This window comes from Mchenga conophoros, linkage group LG19 (genome assembly GCF_057382185.1).
Source record: "Mchenga conophoros isolate Kocher_MC1m ecotype Shallow Benthic linkage group LG19, M_conophoros_male_GT1.1, whole genome shotgun sequence".
Classification (NCBI taxonomy): Eukaryota; Metazoa; Chordata; class Actinopteri; order Cichliformes; family Cichlidae; genus Mchenga; species Mchenga conophoros.
The window spans coordinates 26,241,500-26,266,973 of record NC_140544.1 but is presented as its reverse complement, the minus strand read 5'-3'; the positions used below and the strand labels follow the sequence as shown (position 1 = coordinate 26,266,973).

At 40.5% G+C, this 25,474-nt stretch overlaps 4 protein-coding genes across 6 annotated transcripts in view; 3 read left to right on the top strand and 1 right to left on the bottom strand.

The window, feature by feature from the left end:
* The window catches only part of fancm (FA complementation group M), a 43,797-nt gene extending 26,680 nt beyond the window's left edge, over positions 1–17,117 (bottom strand). For both annotated transcript variants that reach the window (XR_014889981.1, XM_085257575.1), the window contains exons 1-4: positions 16,352–17,117; positions 16,097–16,269; positions 15,852–15,929; positions 15,606–15,764 (exon numbers count right to left, since the gene is read on the bottom strand). Coding sequence is in view for 1 of the 2 variants with exons in the window: in XM_085257575.1 (XP_085113701.1) it covers positions 15,606–15,764; positions 15,852–15,929; positions 16,097–16,269; positions 16,352–17,054 (1,113 nt within the window). In the remaining variant the exon portion in view is untranslated. The remainder of the gene's footprint in view (positions 1–15,605; positions 15,765–15,851; positions 15,930–16,096; positions 16,270–16,351) is intronic.
* soul3 (heme-binding protein soul3) lies at positions 337–12,912 on the top strand. Of its 2 annotated transcripts, none has more exons than XM_085257580.1 (5): positions 337–956; positions 7,106–7,200; positions 8,433–8,574; positions 8,688–8,871; positions 10,819–12,912. In XM_085257580.1, exons 1-5 carry the CDS (start codon positions 713–715, stop codon positions 10,988–10,990), a joined length of 837 nt encoding a protein of 278 aa, XP_085113706.1. In that variant the 5' UTR covers positions 337–712; the 3' UTR covers positions 10,991–12,912. The 2 variants fall into 2 exon arrangements, with proteins under 2 accessions (XP_085113706.1, XP_085113705.1); XM_085257579.1 differs by having other exon boundaries at positions 10,798–12,912.
* A 222-nt stretch (positions 17,118–17,339) lies between the features above and the next one.
* On the top strand, positions 17,340–19,462 carry iqcc (IQ motif containing C). The gene is made up of 5 exons (XM_085257214.1): positions 17,340–17,444; positions 17,625–17,768; positions 17,853–18,150; positions 18,586–18,707; positions 19,263–19,462. The coding sequence occupies exons 1-5, from the start codon at positions 17,403–17,405 to the stop codon at positions 19,296–19,298; spliced, it is 642 nt and encodes a 213-aa protein (XP_085113340.1). The 5' UTR covers positions 17,340–17,402; the 3' UTR covers positions 19,299–19,462.
* A 902-nt stretch (positions 19,463–20,364) lies between these two features.
* dcdc2b (doublecortin domain containing 2B) lies at positions 20,365–25,464 on the top strand. The gene is made up of 14 exons (XM_085257493.1): positions 20,365–20,703; positions 20,805–20,856; positions 22,180–22,250; positions 22,788–22,919; positions 23,027–23,161; positions 23,327–23,366; positions 23,533–23,598; positions 23,719–23,887; positions 23,973–24,082; positions 24,236–24,304; positions 24,523–24,594; positions 24,689–24,733; positions 24,831–24,902; positions 25,031–25,464. The coding sequence occupies exons 1-14, from the start codon at positions 20,396–20,398 to the stop codon at positions 25,100–25,102; spliced, it is 1,413 nt and encodes a 470-aa protein (XP_085113619.1). The 5' UTR covers positions 20,365–20,395; the 3' UTR covers positions 25,103–25,464.
* Positions 25,465–25,474: the final 10 nt, after the last annotated feature.

The window sequence follows — 25,474 nt, the reverse complement described above, 5'->3', positions numbered from 1 at the left end:
ATTTTAGAATTAACTGAAAATAGGGGGGGAAAGGGCTTGCAGCTTATTTGACAAGCAAACAACAAATACATAGCCTAATTACATAGCTACTTCACATAGAGACTCCAAGGTTAATTGTTTAATTAGTAAATAATAGCTACAAACGAACTTGAAAATTACTATAAAAAGCTTTTTTTTTTTAATGCTGCCATTAGCTAAACCTTTCTAGGTAAACTGCTGGGTGAGGTATGTAAGGGTAGGGGGTCTTGGTGGGTGTGAGGAGAGGAGGTGGGGGTGTGGGAGCCCACAGATCACGTGGTTTTACGGCCCGCCCTCATCTCTATAAACATAGCGCTGACCTCCGGCGACTACAAGGGAAGCGTCACGCTGCTCCGCACGAGCGAAAGAGACGTTGACTTTTTTGTTTTCAGCGGCTCCAAAGTGCTCCCGGTGAATGGTAAATGTCTAGAAAATGCGTCGTTTAAGTCGTATATAAGTCAGCTATGCAAACATGGCTATGTGCATCGGGTGAAGCTTAGCAGCGCCTGGTTTGTCGACCATAAAGTAAAGGTTGTCCTAATCTGGACAAGCAAAAACAACGCGGCGCGTAGAAGGAAGAAGACTAGCGCTTGAGCAAATCGTCGTTCCGGACGATTTTGAAGCATTTATTCTTTTGCCCATTAATTTGAGACAGTTATCTCATTAGGTACTAGGCAATTTTACAAAGAAAAAAATGGACCGAGGTGGCTGCCAGATGAGTGGCGGCGGTCCTAGTAGTGGAGACGGTAGCGGCCCCGACCGACACGGGATGATCACACTGGAGGACCTGGAGTCTTTCTCGGAGGACCAGCCCGAAGACTCTGGCAATGGGAGTCTCGAAGAAGAAGGCCAGACCATGGAGGAAGACGAAAATCCAGACCGCCTGCTACATTACTGGCAGGAGGTAGCGAGGGGACACCAAGTGGAAGTTTCTCAAGGTGAAAATATACATATATATCTATATTTATATACAGAAATGATGTTGGGGGAATTGTTAAAAACCAAAAAGGTACATGCCAACGTAGCTGACATACACCTTGGCTTTTAGCCTCGTAGTTTTAGTAGCCTACTCTTCCTGTTTCTTTTATAAACTTTCATGTGAGGGATAGAAAGAGCGGAAAACAAGTCAAAATAACAGCTAAAGGGATGTTTAATTTTGGCACTCAATTTTTTTGTTGTTGAAGGATCCACGTACATTGACCTAGATTCCGGTTAGGGACATGGACAAACCTGTTCCAGCCAGAACATTTCTTAATTTCAGACAAGCATGTGTTTAGTTCGTAAAAAAAAAAAAAAAAAAAAAAAAAACTTGTAAAATTTGTAAATTATTTTAAAAATGTGAACGTAATAAATGCATGCTAAAACTAAAAACACTTTCGGGCAGAAGGGTTGTAATTAAACGGGAAAAACAATATGAGGCACACAGAGTTGTGGTTCCTACAGTTTGCCCATGGGGCCTCCAGGATCCCTAGTAAGAGATTTAGTGTATAGGGCTTAAAATCTGTTGTTTTAATGGCTACTACTTTTTATGCTTGAATATTTGCAGATTTATGCCTTTGGCCTACTTGAGTAAATAGTTCATCTGTCACAATAGTAAAGCCACACTTAACTCTTACACAGGGGGCACAGTGAGTATAGTGAGTTATTCACATCAAATAAATGGTGTGTAAGGCTCAGCTATTGCTACAAAATCATGGACCATGTATGGCACATAAAACAGTCCGGCATATACATCTGTCTGCTTACAACTCAAAATATTCATAATATTGGTTTGCAACATTATAGACACTGTGATATTATGATAGAGGTATTAGGTCAGGGCAACAAATCTAATACTTATGTAGTAATAGCCTGTTTGATCTAGTAGTAAATATAGTAATATTAGAATTTGTGTTAAGATTAATAGAGATGCTTTGGCTTCCTTTTTTTGTTGGTCATAGACAAAAACAAATTGTGTGGTTGATGGCAGATGACAGGCTGTTTTGTTTTGATGGGAAATACAAAGTGTACACTCGCAAATTAGACAGACACATTTGCCACTCACACTGTTAGATGTGCCTAACAGGATATTATTTGCTTGATTCAGCACTATATCCCTGTTAGAGGAATAACTCGGTAAGGTTACAGAAGTATAAAAACAAAGAATCATAACATGAGCTTGACTGTATTTGTGATTTCACAATGGACCTTTTTTTAACCTCACAATAACCACATGTGTGATATGTCTAACATATAATTCATGAAATAAAGCTAACGGATTTGCACTTTGTTAACCCACAATGATCAACTCTGTTTACAGTCACTAGTATTTCCTTAACAATGTTTTGTTTACTTGTGGCCAGTTCAACCACAGACTGTGATGCTGTGCTTTTTTTTACTTGTGCATTGGTACACCTGCGTTGCTTTATCAACACAAATAAAAAATTTCAGTCATACCTGGACCTGATAGAAAAAAAACGTCTTTTTTTTTCCCCTGAAATTTGGAAAAGAGAGAACACCGAAAACCAATTGTTAAAAGGTGATACACACACATAACCAGCTATATATGTACAGCGATTTTTGAAATCGTACAAAACAATGCAGGTGTAGGACTCTTATTTCCTTGTTCATTTACTCGCTCAGTTAGACGAGCAGAAGGATGAGAGATGAACTAAGGAGTGTGCTCTATATTCACGACCACAACACAGTTGTTGGTCCATATGGAAATGTGTTTTTATGTGTGCATGATGTATTTACAAAGTGTTTATAATGTAATCAGGGTTGCTCAAGAATGCCTTGTTCATGGTTTTAGGTTTTAAGCAACAACTGAGATGCTGAGTTTGATTTGAATGTACTATTAAACTGTTCCTCACATAGCATGTCCGGCACAAAACACACATGCCTCATACAGTCTTTAGATGTAATTTTAAGTTGCAACATTGCTTTGTGTTTAACTTAGAAGTATTAACCACTGAGAATATTAATTCTGACACCAAATTGGCAAAAGAGGGTCGGTTTATTTTAGTCACCGATTCAATCAGGTCTTCTCGATTCTATTAGCATTCCATTATTTTATTTGGAAAACTATTGGATTGCCTGGTTTTTCCTGGCTCAGAATGCAGGATGACTAAGTTAAAATGGTTTGTCCACATACAGTAAAGGCAACGAGTCTGTGGAACTTTAGTTGATAGAAATCCATGAATTTTCCTGTTTGTGCCTTGACCACTTTTTAAATCAAATGCAATTAATACTGAATATACAAAACCCTAATTAATAACAGAGTAAAAAGAATTTGGCAGCTGCAAAAATGAAGAACATACACAAGGATTTCACGAGTTTCAAAACCCTGTATTCAGATAAATTAAAAAGTTAATTCTGGCAGTGTTCCCATTTCCAAAATCTTTAGCCATGACTACAGTCTTCATCATTATCCTTTGGATCTGGTTAAAACATAAAAAGGTAAGATTACATTTGGTTGTGGGTTTTATGCAGGCGTGCTCAGAATTGCTCTATGCAAAAAAAAAAAAAAAAACCACAACCAAATGTAATCTTACCTTTTTTCAGTTCATTCTGCTTTGCTGATTACTAACAAATGTTGCAAACTTGTAGTTTTCTAAGTTTGATTTTAGCATGTGAATTCAGACGTTGTGCTCGGCAGGAGCCAACAACAAAAACAGTAGTCTCGTACTCAGAAGTCTTTCAAGTCACTGGTGATCGCAGATCATGGAGACAGAGACCTGAACAATAAGCCTATTGAGATCAGTTAAACTTTTAATTTTAATTCCTGCTCGACAGCAATAAAACCTGCCCTATGGGGCACTAAACCAAATCACAGGCTTCTTATTAGTTCAGCCTCTGTATGTCAGAATACATGGATTCTTTTAGGCTGAATACAGTTTACATGTAACCTCTTGTCTATACTTCAGTATATGTGTAACTCAAATTATTTAACAAAAGTAATTGTTTTTATTAAATATTATGTGGTGGCAAGGAGCTTAAAAAAATTAGATGTACTTAGGAAAACTATATTTTATAACAATTCAAAGAATTTAATTATCTACTATCACCTTTAGATACCCAATCATTTAGTTTCTAACCATCTGCTATTTGTCTCTTTGGCTGCCCTTAGGGAATCCAGTAACAGACTGGCACATCCTCCTCCCTCTGTTCCCTGACCGCAGCACTAAGGACAAAATCACTTGCTGGGCCTTTCTGACTCAGAGGGGATTAAATACCTTGCCTATGCTGGTACTGAGGTTGTGGCCTCACTGTCGTACTAAGGGGACAAGCCTAGGCCACAGTAAACTGCTTTGCTCTAATTGGGACTGAGACCAGTGCTGCTGTTTTAAAATAGTAATAATTTGACCAGTAACCAGATTATTAAAATGCCCGATGCTGATAACAGACCAGATGTTTTTGATATTTAATGGGGGGGGGGGGGTTGTTGTTGTTGTTCTTCACTTACCTTCCAGCCAGTTACACACGAGTTCAGTGACAGAGATTTATGAAGATATGACATCAAAAGCAATGTGCCATAATGGATAAACCTTGGCCAATGGCACCATTTAATCACTTCTTATTTTCCAGTAGGCCAATGTTCAGCTGGTGAATGAACACATCATTGATCAATATATTGTAACTGGTATCCATAGCAACCAGTTTCATTAGAGGTTTTGTTTGTTTGTTTTATCGACTCTTTCAGGATACCCTGATGTCACTACAGGAAAGTCCTTTAGACTGTAATTTTCATGCTGGAGACAAAGATGATAATTGACTCACTGAAGAGTAAAATGAGGTCAAGAGAGCAGATATAACCAGCTGTGATGGAGGGATGAAGAGTTTCTAGCATGTAAACAAGATGAATGTTCATGCCACTTTGAGCTCACTCAACACCCACTGCATGGTGTGTTTAACTTTACATCAGTGACTATCCAATGAACCAAGCTGATCGCTGACATGCCATAGTGTCCCTTAAGATTGACAGTATCACACAAATTTAAATGAAATTTAAGAAAAACAAAACAAATTCAGTAGTTATGTCTGCTTATCTAATATGACAATGAAGTATTTGGCACACGCAGTGGTCTTACTAGGTTTGTACTAAAGCTGTTGTAACTTCTGTTACAACAACTTTAGTAGTTAGTATTAACTTCAAAAACTAACTACTAACTTCAGTTGCTGAAACTATTTTTGTGCAGTGTTTTTGGTTTCTCTGTGATCTTTAGTAAAGCCAAAAATGCATGAGGTTTCCATGTCACAGACTGGACAAGGGTCCAGCAACACATACAGTACATAATAGGGGGACATATTAACAGAATTTAAAACCAAAATAACTAAAACAACAATGGCATGAGCACGATTACATCGATTAGAGGTTCTTGTCGGCTTTGATTCATTTTTGATTAATTGCTCAGGCCTGCTTCCAGCCAAACATCCTCATTTGAGTCCAGCCTGATGCTTTATAACAAATGTTTAAGTGATGAAATAGTTTTGATTAACAAGTTGCAATTTGTTATGTATGTAAATTGGCAACTACAAGGGGAGTGAAACGGAGGTTAGTGGAACAGGAGGCACACTGAAAGTGGGACGTGACTACAGCTCTGTATTGATTAGAAAGCTCAGGTACAAAAACAAGCATTTGTGTTGACTGTTCTGCGTCAACACTGAGAAGCTTTGGAAGTTCCGCCATTGAAACTGATGAGTTTTCTTGATTGTGCAATCAGTACATGCCTGCACGTGTGTTGGTGAGGGTGGGGGCGAGGCTGTCATAGATAAAATTTTAGAAATTAAAACATTTTATTGTTCATTCTGGGTCCCTGCTCCTAAATCTGGTTAACTATTGAATGAGGAAACTGCAAAACGACAAACAAAAAAATTTCAAAAAATATATATATATAACGTATATATATATATATACATATGTTGAAAAATGGCATATTTTCTTTGATTACAATCTGGTGACTGACTACCAAAGAAGTTTTGTTCCCTTTTGTTCCCTCAGTAATGTTTGTAAATAAGAAACCTGTCTGTACAGTTGCTGTTTTGGCTGCAGCACAAAGTTCGTTTTTTGGGGGGGGGTTTTAAAATGCACTTTGCCACTTCATTTTGCATAACTAGTGAAAAACAAGGATTTCATAAGCTACAAAAACTTTTATTGGCAATTAATTAGAAATTTAGTGGTGCTAATGCCAAAACCTTTTTGCCAGGACTGCACAGCGTAATGCTTCATGAGATCCTACTAAATATTTAGACACTCTTTGTCTGTTACATGCATCAGTCTGCTTTCTCTGTTGCCAAGTAATTGATCCCCTAAATAACACACATCTCTCTGACCTTGTTGCCCTCATGATATTGAGTGATAAAATGTGATTGAATTGGATTCACCTTAAGTGCCTGGTGTTTGATTGTTCATTTCTGTAGTGATGTTAAGTTTGAGGATAAGTAGCCCTTTGGTAGTTGTAATCAGTGGAGTGTACACTAGTCTTTTTTTGTTTGTTTTTTTTTGCAATTCATTTTCTGTTTGTTTAATAAATTAACTAAATGAAATGAATGAGCATAAAATACTGCAAAGTGCCAAGGCATCTCTAGTGCTGTAAAAGAGCAGGTGAATAAGGTTTCAAAACCATTGGCCAGTGCTGTAGTCTCTCTCAGTTAATACCAGTCTATACCTGGCCTTGGGCAGCTTTAGTCAATGTTCCCTTCCATCAGCTCTAATAAACACAACTCTCTTCAACATCCTGGCTCAATGCTCTTCCCAGCTGGCAGCGCTTTCTCCCTCAAACTAACAACACTGCCAGCCAACAGATTACTGCAACTGAGGACATTTCGCACAGAGAAGAGGGCACACTGCACATTTTTATACAATGCAAGAGATAATATGTACTATTTGGACATCATAGTAGGGAGTTGCGTGACTATACACATTTGTATTAATGCATTTTAATTTCCTTAGCATGGAAGGCCGAATATGGTATCAAGAAAAAGCCTGTTACTGAATTCCCAGTACACAGGCTCAGTTGGGTGTATCAAACTGCCACGAACATGCTACAAACTATCTTATAGACATGTTTTTTGTGTGTGTAACGGGTTATGTTTGTCTGTTTGACAGATATGGCAGAACCCATTCAACAGCTAAGCACCAATAACCAAGGACGCAGTCACAGAGAGCAGATCCCGTTTACCCTCCTTGGACGCAAAGAGAAGGTATCACTGGCTTTTACTACTTTGTCAAGGGAAATGGATATAATCACCATCTTCCTATACATTTTAATGTTCTGCATAAATGAGCAGCTGCCAAATAGGTCACCCAGTTTAAAGGACTGGAACATATCTGCACTGAGAAATAGACTTGAATATTTATACCCTCCAAGTATTTGAAGGGTCCATCAAAAAGTTAAGTATACTCTACATAAGAAAGACTGTAAACTACTTAATACAGTGGAGCCATGTTTTTGTCAATAAACCTAAACATGATTAAGCTCATTGCAAGTTTATGTAAATATAATTATATATTTAAGTCTGACATTATTATTATTATTACACCTGAATTACAATCCCCCCCCCCCAATTGTACTACAACACACGTAGGATTTGTACAAATAAATCCTACATGTAAACGACTCCTCTCTACAGATATCCAAAAAAAACCCCAAAAAAACACAAATGTCAATCTACAGTCACGTACATGTTTTCTCTGTGTGAGGGTCAGATCTTTATTTCTGTCAAAGTGATCGTGTCACCCAAAGCTGTTTAAAGTCCTTTGTGGACTGTATAAATAAAATAGGCTAATTGGTTTAACTTGAGTTAATTAGTTCATTAAAACTTGGCCGGAGACTCCAGTTAAACAAAGGGCAGTCACGGCACGCTATTCTTAGAGCAGTTTTGGGCATCTTGTAAATCACACATTTTGCTAACATCCAGAGTCCAGTTTCCTTCCTGAATCCTGGCATAAAACATGCTGTCATTTTAAGTTGATTTTAGATTTACAGATCGCACAACCGTAAGTGAAGAAAAATAAGATTGTTGTACCTGCTTAAGAAAAGTTTCCTATGCATTTAAGAACAATTTAAAAAAAAAATACTGAGAACTGAGGGAGTTTTGTAGTAAATAAGAGGTTCATTTTATTTGGAAAGCTTAGTGAAGACTCAATTAAAAAAAGAAACAAAACCTGAGTGCATAATTTGCCTTTGTAAAACCTGTAACCTTATTTTAAAAAAGGAAAGAAAATGTGGGTAAAACAAATAATTTTGATTTGAAGTATTTAATATTCACAAGACGTGCTACTTTTATGTACACTTAAAAGGCCAACCACTGTACTTGGTTTCTTGAAATATGCAAATCTGCAGACATTCGTGTCCACAGCTGTCAAAACCTTTGCTCCGTCTACCAGAGTATTCCTAGGATGTTTATGTTTTTGTCTGTGTTTTCTTTGTCAGTGTGGTGAGATCCTGTATGAGAAACGCCACTATGAAAAGGGTCACTGGGCTTGTATAATAATGCGTGAGGAGACGTATGAACAGAGCATTTGCTATGGCTTTATGAGGATAATGAGATACATCTGCCAACACAACTCCTTAGGTGAGTCCGGAAGCAAGAGACTTTTTTACGCATACGATTAGAGGCTGGCAAGCTGATTTAAGCTATTCCTTATATCAGCCTGACAGTGATACTTTGCTTTTTTCTACATGTAGGTGACTATCTGGGCATGACGCTGCCTATTGTAACAGTGGTGCGCACAGATGAGAATCATTCTGCAATGTCCCCTGATGTCACTGTGGCTTACTACCTTCCCACTGAGCACCAGGCCCAGCCCCCCCAACCTCACGACAGCGACATTGTCATTGAGATCTGGCCTGCCACTGTTGTATATACGAGGTTAGTACCGTATTTTCACGACCATAAGGCGCACTGTGCTAAAAGGCGCAGTCTCAGTTATGTGTGCCCTTACTGTATTTAACACACACATAAGGCGCACTGGACCATAGGGCGCATACAAGTACCGTATGCGTATTTAAAAATAAAGCGGGAGCAAACCTGAATTCGGTACCTTACTCACATTTCTATTGCCGGTAATCGTCATCATCAACAACACACAAGCATACAAGTGTGCCTATTTAAAAATAAAGCAGGAGCAAAACTGAGTTTGGTACTCACATTTTTATTACCAATAATCGTCATCATCAACAACACACAAGCATACAAGTGTGCGTATTTAAAAATAAAGCAGGAGCAAAACAAAGTTTGGTACTCACATTTTTATCATCAATCAAACCCATCGAAGTCCTCATCCTCTGTGTCCGAATTGAACAGCTGCGCTAAATCTCCATCAAACATGCCAGGTTCACTGTCTTCACCGTCAGAGTCACTTTCCGTGCCGTGCGGCTCCTCGGAAATGATGCCGGCTTTTGCGAAAGCTCGAACAACAGTGCCAGCAGACATGTTAGCCCAAGCATCTACAATCCATTGGCAAATTGTGGCGTAACTCGCCCGGCGCTGCCTTCCACTCTTAGTGAAACTGTGGTCTCCACCGGTCATCCATCGCTCCCAGGCCGCTCACAGCCTTACTTTGAACGGGCGGTTCACACCGATGTCCAGCGGTTGGAGTTCCTTTGTCAGGCCTCCCGGAATGACAGCAAGCTCACAGTTCATTTGCTTCACAAGTTTTTTCACATCGGCTGTGAGATGGGCACGCATAGTCACAGATCAACAGCGATGGTGATGCGTGGAAAAAACCACCTGGTCTCCTTACATACACCTCCCTCAGCCAGTCTTTCATCATTTCCTCATCCATCCAGCCCTTTTCATTTGCCTTAATGATGATTTCTGCTGGAAACTTCTCTTTAGGCAAAGTCTTTCGCTTAAAAATCACCATAGGCGGCAGTTTCTGTCCATTAGCATGGCAGCCAAGCACAACAGTAAAAGAAGACTTTTCATACCCCGTTGTGCGTATCGCTACCGTGCTGGTCCCCTTCTTCTCCACAGTGTGACTCACCGGGATGTCAAAAGTGAGCAGGACCTCGTCCATGTTTGTGATGTGGCTGGGCTGGATGTTTTTGTCGCCGATGTGTTTGCTGCAGTAGGAGCGGAAGATGGCCAGCTTTTCCTTATAATCCGCTGGAAGTTGCTGCGCTACCGTAGTCCTGGTCCGGATGGAAAAATGGCACCGTTTCATAAAAAGTGAAAGTGAAACTGCTTTTAGCCGAATGGTGACCGTCGAAACGCTTCTCCCGCTCGCTCTTTGCTCGATGATCCACCGCTCGAGTCTTTCCTCCAACTCGAGCCACCTCGCCTTATGTCCGCGGAAACTCAGCTGCGTTTTCTTGACCTGCCGGAGCTTGTTTTCCAGCTTCCTCCATTTGCGAACCATCGATTCGTTAATCTTAAATTCTCTCGCCGCTGCTCGATTTCCATGTTCCTCCGCGTAGCTGATGGCCTTCAGTTTAAACTGTGCTTCGTAAGCGTGTCTCTTTGCCATTTTCAGGGTTGTTAAAACAACGATGTCCTGCATAATGCACATACCTGTTCTTTTATACAGGTATGTGCGATTGTCCCGGTATATACGATCAACGCCCACACTTCACCCTTTAACGTTCTCATGGTGTTCTCTACTACGTCCTCCTTACAACACATAGGGCGCGCCGCACTTTTTGAAGAAAATCTAAGACTTTTAAGTGCGCCTTATGGTCGTGAAAATACGGTAGCTTAAAAAAAACTTTTCTAAATGAGCTCCCTCCTTTTGTTACTGACTTTACAGTAAGTGATTATTAAGGTTAGAATTTGTGCTTGGTTTTACACTTATAGATCACTCCTTCCCTCTTCCAGAGCCTTTAGCGGTCCCACCAATGAAGTGACCATCATAAACCAGATAAGCACCTTGGCCGAGCTGCTGGAGTCTCCAGGAGTGTGTGTCAACGACTCATTCATCGTGGCCGGCTACACCAACCCTGCTCACAACAACCGTCAGAATGAAATCTGGTTTTTAGAGCGGCGCTAAGGGATAGTGGGATTACGTGGCATCCTACTTGTGACCCTTAACCTTCATAAAGACTCCCTTAACACTGCCCCAGCTTAGCTACAGCCTCAGGTGCAACATCGTCGTCAGTCACAACCGCTACTACCTGAAATGACCACCAGCCCAGCAACACTCCAGAACCATCTGGTTTCATCTTTAAATGACAACAAGCTCAACCTCAGTCAGTTTTCCTTTCTGTTCATTTTAGTTAGATCATTTGGCACACAAGAACTGAACTCGACCACTGCCATAGTCTTGTGAACACTACTCAGATGATAGGGTGAAGCATAGCATTTACTCCTGCTTAAAGATGGCTAACAACCTTTTCCTAAGCACACTGCCCACTAAGTGGTGTCAGAAACATGCAACAGCCTGCTCATCTGCAGAGGAGTCAGGCTTCGTGGTGGACATGCAGCCATATTGTGCTCCCTTCTTTTTTGTTGCGCAGCCACAATGTCTTGTTATGGAATGACGCCATCATTCTCTTGCTTATTGAGGCATTTACAGCTCTGCCACAGTTGATCCACTGTTACTTTACCTCTGGATTACATACTTCATTACAGGTTATAGGTTTGTGATAACAGTCACACAGCATATTCTGCATATTCAGTAAAAAGTGCAATATTTATTAGATAACCATAACAACATGGAAGTACCTGGGCCACTAACCTAACCCAATCTAGGTGCGTTCAGTTGATGAAAATTTAGGAGGGGATTCTGCAGCATCCATCTTGACCTGAACTAGTGGCTTTAACTATAAATAAGCTTGACACAAACGGTGATGTTAATTTAGAAAACAAGCACTTTTGAACGGAACTTGTTCATGTGTGTTTACACTTGAATGTAAATCTACGGGACAAGGGGGTAACACACAGATCACTTCTACAAACCAAATGCTGAAACACTCACTGATATATATATTTATTTATTTTTTGCTGAATGACAATCATACAGTACTTATAGATTATATACATCCTTTTCTCTTACAAAACTAATGCAGTGTAACGCATTCCTCATGTTTCAGGTCTTGTACAGTCACAAGTAGTTACCCAAGTACCTCTTTTTGTGCTTTAAAAATAAACAAAAAACTACTTTTTAGTATTAGTCATCATTCACTAACAATTGCAAATACTACCACTGCTGAGTAGAGACGATGCAAACTCGTTAAGAGATACACAACAGAGAATATAACTGTGATAAAAATAGAAGGCGCAATTCTGATTCAGTTAAACTAATCTTCTATCAAAAGAAGAGTCTATAAAGAGATTGATGGTTTTATTCATTATATTTTAATATAAAATCATTAAACAAATTAATTCAGAACTCCAGCTAACCCTGCAGTTTGCAATAACAGGGATTTTTCTCTTCTGGAAATAAGAGAATCTCTCTTCCAGTGAGATAAACCTGGTAAAGAATTGGCCAAATTATCACAGTGTGAGGATTTTTACCAGAACATTTGTAGCTTTTTTCTTTCTTTTTTTTATGTAGGAAAATACAAGGTAAAAATGATCATTGTGTGAAACGGAGAGCATTACAATTAAGAAAGTTGGTATTGGGTTGGGGAGGTTGCCCAGTCGTAATCTCAAGAAGAACCGGTTAACATCAGTGCATCCAAATCCAAAGACTTTATTCTGCATTAAATGATTGTAGCATTGCTATGATACTCTGTGACATCTGTAGGGTGTAAACTCTTGCAAAGCCATGTTACGTGTAGGTCGGTATTCCCTCTGAGAGCCTAGTTACATAGCAACTGCAAGTGTCTGGATTTAATTTGTTTTTGCCTTTTTTTTTTTTTCTCTAGTGTTCTACAAAAGTGTTATGTAATGTGAAAATTAAAGTGTACCAACATGAGCTACTGTAGTTTTTTTTTTTTTTGTTTAATAAAAATGTGCTTGTCTCCTGTCTTTTCAAATCTACTCTGGTGAAGTTTTTACAAGGTTGACATACACGGAGCTTGAGCTCTGCGCAGCTTTTGGCATATTGATGAAGAATTTAGTTTTATTAAATAACGACCAGTCTTATGAGTCAGATGAGCTGATGATAAAGCTCCAGATTTACTATGTAAACTGTTTGGATACAAAGTAGCTGCAGACAAAATTACTCTACTCCTTGCCAAGTACAGCCTAAATAAACAGTCTGAGAAAGGGCAAAAGTCAGATCACTTCATATGCTACCAATTAACCACACCACACACGCGCGCATTATGAATTATAAATACAACAAATGAGAGGTTTGATTATTTCAATAAAAAAAAAAGGAGCCAGCAGAGACAAAACATGAGGAATAGATTGTGTTATCTGTTGGTGTGCCAAGAAAAACCTAAGGCTGCAAAGCAAATAGCTTCCAGGACCCATTATACTTTTATTTTACCTCCAGGGGACTATTCTCTCTTTTTTGTGGTGCCAAGTGTATTAAATAAAAGGTGTCACACCCTGCCTAGATCTGAAATGTAGGACATAGTCCATTTCAAAACATCAAATCAAATCAAAATTTATTTATATAGCACATATTAAAACAACAGTGTTGACCATAGTGCTTCACAGTCAGTAAAAGCATGAGACAGTTAAAACAAACAATGAAAGAGGACAACAAACAATAGGTAACAACACAACAAGCTAGACCAGCCAACTAGACAGAATCAAAAGCCGAAGTAAAAAAATAAGTTTTAAGACGTGATTTAAAAGACTGGATAGACTCGGCAGTACGAATATGAACAGGGAGGTTATTCCAGAGTCTAGGTGCCACGGATGCAAAGGCCCGGTCACCTCTCGACTTCATTCGAGTCCTAGGTTGTGCTAGGAGCCTGTGATTGGACGATCTAAGTGTTCTGTTGGGATTGTATGAATGGCGTAGTTCAGAAAGATAGTGTTGAGTTACTGGAGCAAAGTAATTACACAATCCAAAAATAAGGACACAGGCAGTATACAGTAGTCTATCATAGTGCTGCTCGTGGGACAATACAGCACTCTGTGTAACACCTAAAAGAAATAAAGCCAGCTGACTGGAATTGCATGAAGGCTTAAAGAGTTTTTAGCTTGCAGATGAGACTGAGTAATAATACTGTAATAGATAGTTTTAGTCATAAATATAACCTCATTTAGGTTAATTCAATCTTGTTGGGCAAATTGTTCTTTAATGCATACCTACAGCTCCCATAACAACAACCATAAAAGGTGTAAGCTTTAAGCCAAATATCTTCTGAGCTCAGTAGCCTTTAGATGTGCCGTCATTAAATCCGCACTTAATCGAACCGCAAGAGAAATGCGACTCAAGTCGATATATGGGCAAGCACTGGCCTTTCTAATGTCTGAGCCAAAAGCTGGACGAAAAAACAGAAAAAGCACCTGTATGCATGACTGCTTCATTTTTCTGATTTGTTTAACAGTTACTAAATTGTGCTTGCATGACTGCAGTAATGAATACAAAATAACCCAATGTTTTGGCAGTGGAAAATGGATTTCAGCAGGTTACCAACATCCTCCAATCATAGAGTAATATGAAGAGAAAGGAAAAAAAAGAACTCTGCCCTGATAACAATAAAGAGAGAATTAGAAGGAAAAGACTAAAAAGGAAGAAAGTGCAACACAGTAAAGAAAAAAAATACAGCGGGTCTAAAATTTCAAATGCAGGTGTCACATTCCTGTTAACCAGCCAGCTGAAACAAATGAAGTGGAGCTGCACACTTAAAGTGCAGAAGACACAAACATGATGAGGAGAGAGCCGATCAGTCTACCAGCACTAAAAGCTAGACCACTGAGTGTAACAGGATGTGGCTTTCAGGACAAAGCAATCAATTTAATATGAACTGACCCAGAAAGAACCTCACAGGAAGGAGAAAGAGGTGAAGCTGAAAAAGTTTTTACAGTTGAGGAGTTCTGTTTTTTTAATAACAGAAGGAAGCCAAAACTTACCACAAGGTGGCAGTAAAGCACCAAAGGAAAAACTCTTAGCTGCTCTACAGAATAATGAAAGCAAGCACAGGCAGACAAAAAGCAAAGAAAGAGTTTGTATAAAACTAACTTCCAAAAAATATATAATAAAGTCATGGACTGGATTCTTTCAAACACTGTGCATACAGAAACGCACCATTGACACTTCATTATTTACCTATCACATCACACAGAAACAGCAACCGCCTTCCTCTGGAAGATACTGTATCTGCCACTCCGTAAAAGCTGCTCCAAAACAGCTTGAAAAACACAATAAAGAGCCTAAGGTATTGAACCTAGCATCCAAACATCCTTGGGACATACCAGAATAAACCCCATCTGTGCAACAACCCACCAACCCAAACAATCCAACAGTATGTCCTCATGCCAGACACATAACCACATAACACACCCTGCCTAAAATCCATGAATGCACTCCATGTTTTGACAGCAGAAAACAACCATACATAATATTTGGCAGATTTTTTTTTAATGTACCCCTGGTCAGTGCATGTTGGTTGTGGAAACAATAAGCAGCCTATGTGTTCTGCACAAAATAAAAGAACTGACATATTTTATTCCTTGTAGAATTACATTTTTAAAAAGTATAAACAATGTCCTGATCAGAACAGAGACGAAAAACATGACAAATCATTTGCTGCCCCTACCTGCAGGTAGCGTGTCTGGTAAGCTGAAAGGGCCTCACCCAGAGGAACCACAACTTTCTCCACATTGCGCTGGTGGGAGTGAGCCCGGATGTCAGGACTGTCTTCTGAACGTAGCTCAATATGGGAGATGAGCAAATTGGAGATCACAGATTGCACCGACTGGAAGGATGAAGTGAGGCGGATTGCAGATTAAAGTCTACTCACTTTTAGGTCACAGCGCAGAAAAAAAAAGTGCATCTTTCTCACCTTTGTATCTCCTCCTGGGGTGGCGCTAAGAGCCAGTATGCGGAACTGCAAAGTCTGGCTGCCGAGCAGTTTGATGACCTAATGAAGAAGACCAAGCATTAGACATCATCTCCACTAAATCTGGACAGTTTACATAACTTTTACTGCAAAAAACCCAAAACTAACCATTAAGATTTAGTTCTTTAGTTCACACTTATACAACTTCATGATGTCAAGCTTTGATTATTTCTCCAAAGTGTGTGTACCTGGCAGTAAGCATGGTTGCCCAGCGCTTTGTGTGCTTCATCGATCACCACGCACTTTACCTGCTGGGCCGGGCAGGTGTCTCTGGACAGATCATTAACCATGACCTGAGGCGTGAGGAAGAAGACCCGCTTGGATCTCCAAACCTCTTGTCTCTGCTTTGCTGCTGTGCTACCTATGAAGCGGTAGATGCAGAATTTGAAAAGGGGGAAGATGGGTGTTGTGCATCAGATTTTATGTGATTTTCTTTTTTTTACCTGTCAGCTCAGCCATGTGTGCTTGTGGGATCCCCATCACTTTATAACAGGCCTCAATCTGTTGGGCCACTAGAGGCTTGGTGGGAGCCATGAAAACAATCTTGCCTGATGGATACCAGCGATAGAAATTGTACATAACCACAGAAGCTATAAAGGTCTTTCCCAGACCAGTGGGAAGACATACCAGAGTGTTCTGAAAGAGGGCAGCCTCTGATATCTTCAGCTGGTACTCCCTGATAGGATAGTTGGTCGGGTAGATCCATACCTTAGCTGAGGAACTGTCAAAGCCAGGGAAGTCAGGATATGTCTGCCCACCTGAGGGGGTTAGAGAAAACGTGGGCTCTTCTGTTCTGGCAGGGTTGTCATGCTGGAAACATTTAGCATTATCAAGCTGGAGGCTTCTTTCAGCTTCATACACGGCGACCACCATCAGATCATCGTCTTCATCTTCATACGCAGGCGTGGGGTCCTCAGTCCCCACTGGGTTCGCTAATGTATATGCTGACCCGTGACCATTTTCAGACCAGAGGGGATAAGAAGGAAGGTGAGCTGTAGCTACCTGGGGACTGTTGCCTGGAGTTGTTCTGGGGCGCCCAGCAGCATTTTTGCCATCTTTTATCGGGTTAACAACTTTGTTTTGGGAGACGGAGACACCCCAAGTCTGAAATAAAGTCTTCTGGTTTGAACCGCCACTCATTTTCATTACCGGCGGCGAAAAACTTTAAGGGGAAAACGCCATGTGAAGAGCAGCAACATTGCAAGAAGACCGTCTAGAACACAAACACCCGGTCATTTCCGCCGACGTTTTCCAAAATAAATCACTTCACGTTGAGAAAAATTATTTTACACAACTATTTATGGTTCATATATTTGTAAACTGTACAAAATTACACTTATGACCATATATGAAAGGTTAATCTGAAAATATGTAAATATGTTGTTATATCTTACAAGGGCAACCTTTTATTTTTTAGATTTGGCACAGGAAGTAAATAAAAGCTTTGAGTTACGCTCCCGCTCTCCGTAGCGGCATAGTCATGTTACCATAGCAATGGAGAGAAGCAAATGGGAGAAAACAATCGTAAATTTGCAGGTAATTTATCTGCTGTCGATGATACATGTTTATACGCAGAGTAATTTTTCAGGGTGTCTTTTCTGTGCTACGTTTAGCTTCCTAGCCACTCTTGCTTTCTCAGGAAAACAGGTGCTAACGTCTGCTATAGTTAGCATTCATATGATAGTGAGACTACAATTACTCCTTTCCTCGCCACAGGCATGCTCGCGTGGATATCTGGTAAGGAAAGAAGTCTGCAAAGCACGCGAAGACTTTGAAGACATCGTGAAGGAGATTGACGGGCGCCTGACGCATTTAAAGTGGACGGACACGCTGATCTCTATTCCCCAGTTCATAGACACGGTAAGTGGCATTTATGCGAATAAGGGTGACGTTTAATACCCCACATACAAAATGTTCTCATGCATTTGCTTTTTGCTTTTTCAGGGCAGCCTACGTCCACCACCCAGCAGCCCTGCCACTAAGCCTCTAAATCCAGAGACAGATGTCAGTGCTACTCCCCAGATCCCTGCACTCTCACCAGAGAACAGAGATCATCACTGTGCCCTGCTAGAGAAGACAGAAGCAGAGAGAGATGATTCACAGACCTGTTTACCCAGCAGCAGCTCTATTAGAGGGGAAGGAGAGGGCCAAAGACAAAGCGGTGTGGTGGAGAGCACAGCAGGGTCGTCATCTGTCTGGAGCAGTGTTGAGTTAGATATGAACTATACTCAGTCTCATAAAGGTATATTAAAGTTTCACACAAAGTGGAGCCATGTTGTGTGCGTGTGTAGAAGGTGTTTTAAAAAATATTGCCTCTTGTTCAGTCTTTAAGAAATTTACAGTCACAATTTTCAAGATTCAAAGAAGATGCATTCACACAGTCCTTAATTTAGTTATAAGGGCTGGTAACTCCCAAAAGGATTAACAAATCTCTTTGGGATTCCTTCTGCCAAATGAAACATGTGTAGTTACCTGCTGTGGTGACCCGTTGTGAATAAAAGAGAAGCCTAATGTAGCTTTTGCCTCTAAAAATAGAATCACAGAAGCTTAAAAAGTAGAATGCAATCAGTGTTCACCTGCATTAATTACACAGTTTGTCTAGCCTCAAATGTGTTAATCCAAAACTGAATTTGGTGAAACCTTTTGAGCCGTTTCGAATTCGCCATCCCTCCATCAGGTTCTCATCGGTACTGCTTGACTCAGGAGGTGCCCCGTACCCCAGAGGCCCTGCGTTTCCATAGAAGCACCCTGACCATGGAGCTGCTCTGGCTTCAGCAGGCAATTGACAGCAGGAAAAAGGTAAGGCGAAGAAAGAGAGAGATGTAGTGCTTCCCTACGTTTATTCAGCAGTGACAGTCTCCCGCTGTAATAAAATTGCTTCTGCTCCATAGTGGAATTTATTTACTGGTTCCCAAAATAAGTTCATCCAGCAGGTCTGAGAAGCAGCCTTCGTTCTAGAGCCTACATCCAACAATCAGATAACAAATGTTAATTTTGCAGTAAGTGTCAACAGTGACTTATTACGGACAGTCCAAACCCCCCAGCTACAAACATGCACGCTGGATGGTTCGGCCCATTTTCTCCCATGTATTAAGCGTGTAAATCAGGTAGAAGCATGTTTAGCTGTCGGTACCCTTTACCCTCACACTGAGAGCTGATTTAAATCCTTTAATTTATCTTTAACACATTTCGTTGCTTCCGTGAGGCGCCCTTCAGCACCAGAGTGTGTAAATTTGCCAAGATGTGGAGCAACACTTTTTATAGATGTGTTGTCATGCACTGAGAATGCACTCATCCAGACATGCAGAAGAACATGTTACTTTTAGTGACTGTTTTCTTTCTTTTTTCCTACAGTACTTGTCGCTGAAGGATAAACTTAGCGTGTCCTGACGGCATCGTTACCATGAACTGGACTTAAACATGTGGGAGTGATGCCTTCATGTACGCAGGAACCTGCTGCACTGAGTACCTTTTTCGTGTTTGGCACAAGTTAATAAACCTGTATATTGTGTATTTTCATGTATATAAATAAAATAAATGTTATTTTACTACAACGTTTTCTTTGTTGTGCTGTCTACCGCTTGGGCTTCACTTGGAGCATTAACTGTGCCAGTTTTAGATGGTTTACAATTGTGCATGGAGAAGTTTTGTTCACTAAAGTCCAGGTGAGCATGCTTCCCAGGAGCTCATATTTCTGAGCTATCACTATCACTCATTTCATTAGGAAATTATCCTTCAAATGTTCACAGCAATCTCCTATTAAACACCTGTTGTCCTCTGGTATTTAAGTCCTTATAGAGAACCCAGGGAAAGAAAAATATTTATAAGTTAAAGCTGAACTTTTCCTCGTTACTCCCTTGAGAGATCTTCTGTTGTGCTTGGATATTTAATATTTACGAAAAAGAATCACCTGGCTGTTTCACTTGCTCTCACTTCTATGCTTGATGGATTTGGCCTTTTTTTTTCTTCTTTTTTTAACCTGCCTGTAGAGGTTATCTTATTGATTCAGCTTACAGCGCAGGAGACCCACCCGTTCTCCCCTCCTCTTGCCTGTCTCTTTTGTTGTGGTTTCTGCCGATGGTTTGGCCCACAAAGCCAGTCATTGCTGGCCACGCTGCTATGGCAACCAGGAAATACTCACCGCCATCAGTGGAGTAGTGTCCGTGTGAGAGTGTTTGAATGTGAAGGGGATAGAGAGGAGCAGAACGTGGTGAGGGGGAGCCCAGACAGACCACTACCACAACAACAGCAGAGACTGATCTTCACCTTTGGCTTTTCTGCAGTTTTCCCTCTTAATTCTTCACCGAGCATGTGAGTGACAGAGCATTGTTTGGCACTTTGGAGTGGTAGCTGGATCATTTGTTTGTGTTAATGTGTGACTTTTGGAAATGTGTGAACCCAAAGAATGTAGTGTGTGTGTGTGTGTGTGTGTGTGTGTATGAAAAGGTTCAGTAAATGCAATTATTAGGTGCAATGAATGAGAATACATGCATGCATATATGCACTCAGAGATGGCTGCCGGCTCTGCAGCTGCATCTCTGCTGCCTCCAGTGAAGAGTGTGGTGGTGTATAGGAATGGAGACCCCTTCTACAGTGGACGCAGGTTTGTGGTCAACCAGCGACAGGTGGTCACCATGGAGGCCTTTCTGAATGAAGTGACCCAGAGCATCGGTGCCCCTCTTGCCGTCAGGACTCTGTACACCCCCAGGCAGGGCCACCGAGTCACAGACCTGCAGGATCTACGGACAGGAGCCCAGTATGTTGCTGCTGGCTTTGAGAGATTCAAGAAACTCGAGTGAGTACAACAAAATGAAGTTATTTATACTTGATGTCTGGAAAACAGATCAAGTACTGTGTTAGGGTTTTCTTCGTTATATCCCTTGTCTTTATGCACAGTTACCTGAACGTGAGAACAAAAAAGCAACCCACTGCTCGTGAGGAAACCCAGGTAGGCTTTCATTTCATTTCAGTCCTTTTAAGGAATCTGTAACTGATTAATCCTAGCCTAACCAAGAGGAATGCACCACCAGGCTACAGTCATATCAAGCTGATCATTTCAACTCCTTCCAAGTCAAATTTAAAAAGAGTGCAGGATTTTTTGTTTATTGACGCAACCTTATTCGCCTTTAAAAGTGACGACCCATTCTTATGAGCAAGTATTAGCCGTGCATGTCCCCTGTTATCCTCCTATTGAAGTCACAGGCTGTTAGGTAGATTAGCGGATATAATGGGCTAATGACTGCACTGTCCATCAAACACTCAGTCACTCAGAACTTGCAGGGTACTCTCATGTGACAGCTTCATTAATTTCAGCGGGATATTGAAACGTCAAACGATTTCATCAAGAAAATTATCCTTTCTCTTCGGCTGAACTCAACCTTTTCAGTAAAATGAAAGGCAGGCAGTGCACAGTGACGAGGATGCTAGGATTAGGCATAATGAAGCTCCCTTAGCATTCACACTAAATTGATTTCAAAGCCACACACACTTTAGAGCCACTCACGACAAGTACTTGTTTTATATTCTGACCTGCTGGCAGGACTGACCTCTTAGTGTTTCTGATGTAGAGCGATCTATTAGTCTTACTTTTATGAACAAAAAACATACATGAGTATAGAATAAGCGTGCATAGATGCTATTTTGGATAAGTGTTTGTTTGTTTTTTAGGTGGGGCCTTTGGCTTTAAAGTCTTACATGTCTGTATTGTGGTTGCTGTGGAGATACACAAGAAGTGTGCCCGTATGTTGAGTGTTTGTGTTTGAAGTTTTTATGCTTCCACCCAGTGTAATCAGGGCTGTGTACATGTTCAGGCAGGCCTAATACTCAAATTCTGAGCCCTCCTTCTGGATTCAGACACATTGTAAATAATTAAACGTCTGCCACTTTAAAGAAGGAAAAAAAAACAATAACGAGGAGATTATCAGAGCCCACTGATTTAGCTCAGCTAGAGGCAGACATGGATATTGGCTCCAGATTTCATTACTATGCGACGACATGGGTGAGGGCCCTCAGATAAGACACGGCGTGTCTAAATGCACCATCCGAGGAGTCTTGGAGTGACGTCAGTTTCCATGGCTGCAGCACTTGAGCTGATATGAGCTGAATACACTTTTCGGATAATGATTTTCTTGGCGATATGCATGCAGTGGTATTTATGTGCAGGACAGGAATGATGTAAATCTGTTAAGGGAATTTTGAAACTTGATGAAAAATTGACAGCATTTGATGTTCTGCAGTGGCAAGCATCTGATTTTATGTTGGTCCCCTCTAGGTCAAAGCAATCCAGAGGCCGAATGTGTCAGCTAAATGGAGGAAGTATATACCTGTGCCTTGCATTATACAGTGAGTTGGAAGAACTGCTTATCGGAGGCATATATACATAGTATCAGAAATGTATTTATTTATTTTTTACATACAGTTTGCTGGCAGTACCATTGCTTTCATTTTGGATTAAATTATCTCTGCACCTACTGGATGAGAGGAAATTTTGTCCTTAAGATCTCCAGAGAATAAACTGCTACTACTGGCTTCCCCTGATGTTTCCTTTAGCAACACTTTTGGGGAGTTTGAAAAAATCAACAACACCCTAATCTTTGCCCTGAAAACAAATATCCACGTTTCCCAGACTTATACCAAAATCAATTTCACATTAAAGTAATGCAACTGTAGGAAGATTTAAAGTATCGTTGCTGTGGCTAATTAAACTATCATTCATTATTCCTTGATTGCTAAATAATTGTTCCTAATCTTTCATTTAAGGAAACCACTGGGAAACTATCTTTTCACAACCAGCTTAGACCAGTAGTAACAATTACCAGTTCTTAACTCTTTCATCACATATCTGCATACAAGAATTAAGATGTTTCTTGTTATGTTCAGCGTTTTTCGAAATGGAGACCTCCTGTGTCCACCGTTCCGATTCATCATTCCTCGGAGCATGCAGCAGGACCTGGATCAGATCTTGAGTCTAATCACAGAGAAGGTCAGCCTAAGGACCGGTGCGGTGCGCAGGTCAGTGACACCATTACACAGAAGGTCAAAAACATTCCCAATAGCTCTGTGAAATACAAACAGAAAGATCTAATAAAGTAAATATCGAACCCCTGTACGTTTTTCAGGTTGTGTTCTCTAGAAGGAGTGGCCGTGTCCTCAGCTGGGGAGCTGGAGACTGGCCGCTGCTATGTTGCCGTGGGAACTGAGAGGTTCAAGAAACTCCCATATGTGGAGCTATTAATCTCCAAAACTACAGAGAGGTACAATCATGGAAGTTCCTTTGTAAAAAACAAAACAAAACCCGTGCTTGTGTCAGTCTGTGCTAACACATGAATAATAATCAGACGACTGGAAACAAGAAGAGAACAATATCCCACACATTCCTCTCTCCCATTTTTTAATAACTATGTTTCTTCATTTTGTAGCTATTACCCTGGGAAGAGAAGGATGTTAAGGAGAGCTGAGGTAATCCTCCTCCTCTCTCTCTGCATTCAGTTACTTGCTTTATTTTCATGTCTTAAAATACAGTTTTAGGATCGTTATTTTCCAGCCTAAATGTCAGGTCTGATTGGCAGCTGTCAGAAGAAAACATTAACAGGCTATGAACAACTTCTGTTTTTTTCCCCATTAGAACAGGAAAGCAGGAAGTGGGCCTGAAGACCAATGCAGTGACTCAGCTCTCCTTGACTCCCCAGAGGTAAAACAAACAAACAAGTCTCCACTGACTTATATTCACACTATATGATGCTATATTATGAGTATTTATATAATTTAGTGTTTGTTATGTAACATATTCAATGTGACCCATGAATTTCAGTCAGACGGTCGGAGGGTGAAGTCAACAGGAGATGAAGCTGCAGCCCCACAAGCTTCCCAGCAAAGGAGCAGGAGAGAGGGAGCAGATGAGACCTCTACGTTTTTTGCCAGGCCGGTCAAGATCCGGAAGAATCGAATGCAAACGAGACCACCGCTCAGCAATGGATCTGGTGAGGATTTCATGAAATCCAATCAGTCTTAAGGAGTATCTCCACTTTTTGGTGGTAAAAAACTTTTGATATCTACCCATGACAGGCCAGCCCAGTGTATTTAAAAGTTCAGCACAGAAAAGGAGAGAAGAGGTACGAGGGGCAGAGGAGGTGCAGGAGGATGAAAATACAGCTACAGAGCTTCCTGTTGATCAGGTTAGCTTCAGGCACCTCTGCGTCATTTCAGACTCATAATTGAATAGAAGATAATTAAATGCTAAAATATGACTGAGGTGGGCGCATTTGTCTGCCCTTAATATTATAGAAGTGAGATTAAATCTAAATTTTAATCATATTTCCTTTCCAAAGAGAGCTGCAGAAATAGTGGAGGAGGAGGAATTAACTAACCCAGAGGATCCTCTGCAGAACAAACAGATGGTAGGCATTTTTTATGCCATATCTAACATGTTTTGTTAGATATGAGAAATAACACTCATCACTCACTCCTGTACAAGCAAAACCAAAAATACCACTGAATAATAGTTGTCCTGCATGCATGTGGAGTAATTATTAATTCACTGTCACAAGGACAGTACATGCATGCTGCACATTTTGAACAAAAGCATTAAAAAAAAACACTATTTATTTCTCTCAAGAGACAAGCACAAATTATCAAGGGTGAGCAGCACGACGACGAGGAGCACCCACACAAGTACAGTGGAAAGCAGGTACGGTTCGTGTGGGTGGGTTGTTTACATTTAATCGTAATTCACGTGTTCACATTAAAAGGGTTACCCATTTTTGTTCTTGTGCCGTTAAAAGGCATTACTATCTGAAGAGGAGCAGGAGTCCAAAGCTGAAATACTGGTACACACTCACACCCACGAGTAGCTAATTAATCAATTGAACAAATACAGAACTTCAGCACGTGGAGGCAAAATCTTTGTGACTTTCATTTCAAAAGGAGCTGAAGCAGACGTCTTCAAAGTCGAGGCCTTCGTTGTCTAGCAGCCACGCAGAGCACAGAAAAGAAAAGGCAAGTTTACCAACTTCACACCCTATAACACCATCGCGTTTTTACTGGCATCAATATAACCAAGGCATTAAACTCGTCTTGCTGATAGCTTTTGCCTTTACACTAATTTAGTGTCGTTGCTGTGACAGGAGATCCTGCAGGATGCGCCGTCGGTTGCAACAGAACAAAACCACCATCATCAGGAGGTCACGGCATCCTAACAGTTTCACATCGCATGAACGTTTGATTAAATTAGTAGTACTTTAACTGTGATAATGAGCCAAATAACAACATTAATGTATGTTTGTTTTATTGTAGAAAATGTAAGCGTGAGAAGTGCAAGCAGAACAAACACTACAACAGGTGGATACACTATCAGAAGCTCTACAAGCTTCAACTAAAACTGATTGAAGTTTATTGTATCGTACACCCGTTTATGACATTGTCCATTCAGTTTTACAGGCATGATTCTTATGTTGATACTGTGTAGATGTTCAATGCTGCAATATATTCACTATGCGTACAGAAAAAAAAAAACATTTTTTAGGGTAAATCTTAAACCTATACTGAAAAATGAGTGACTACTAAATGAG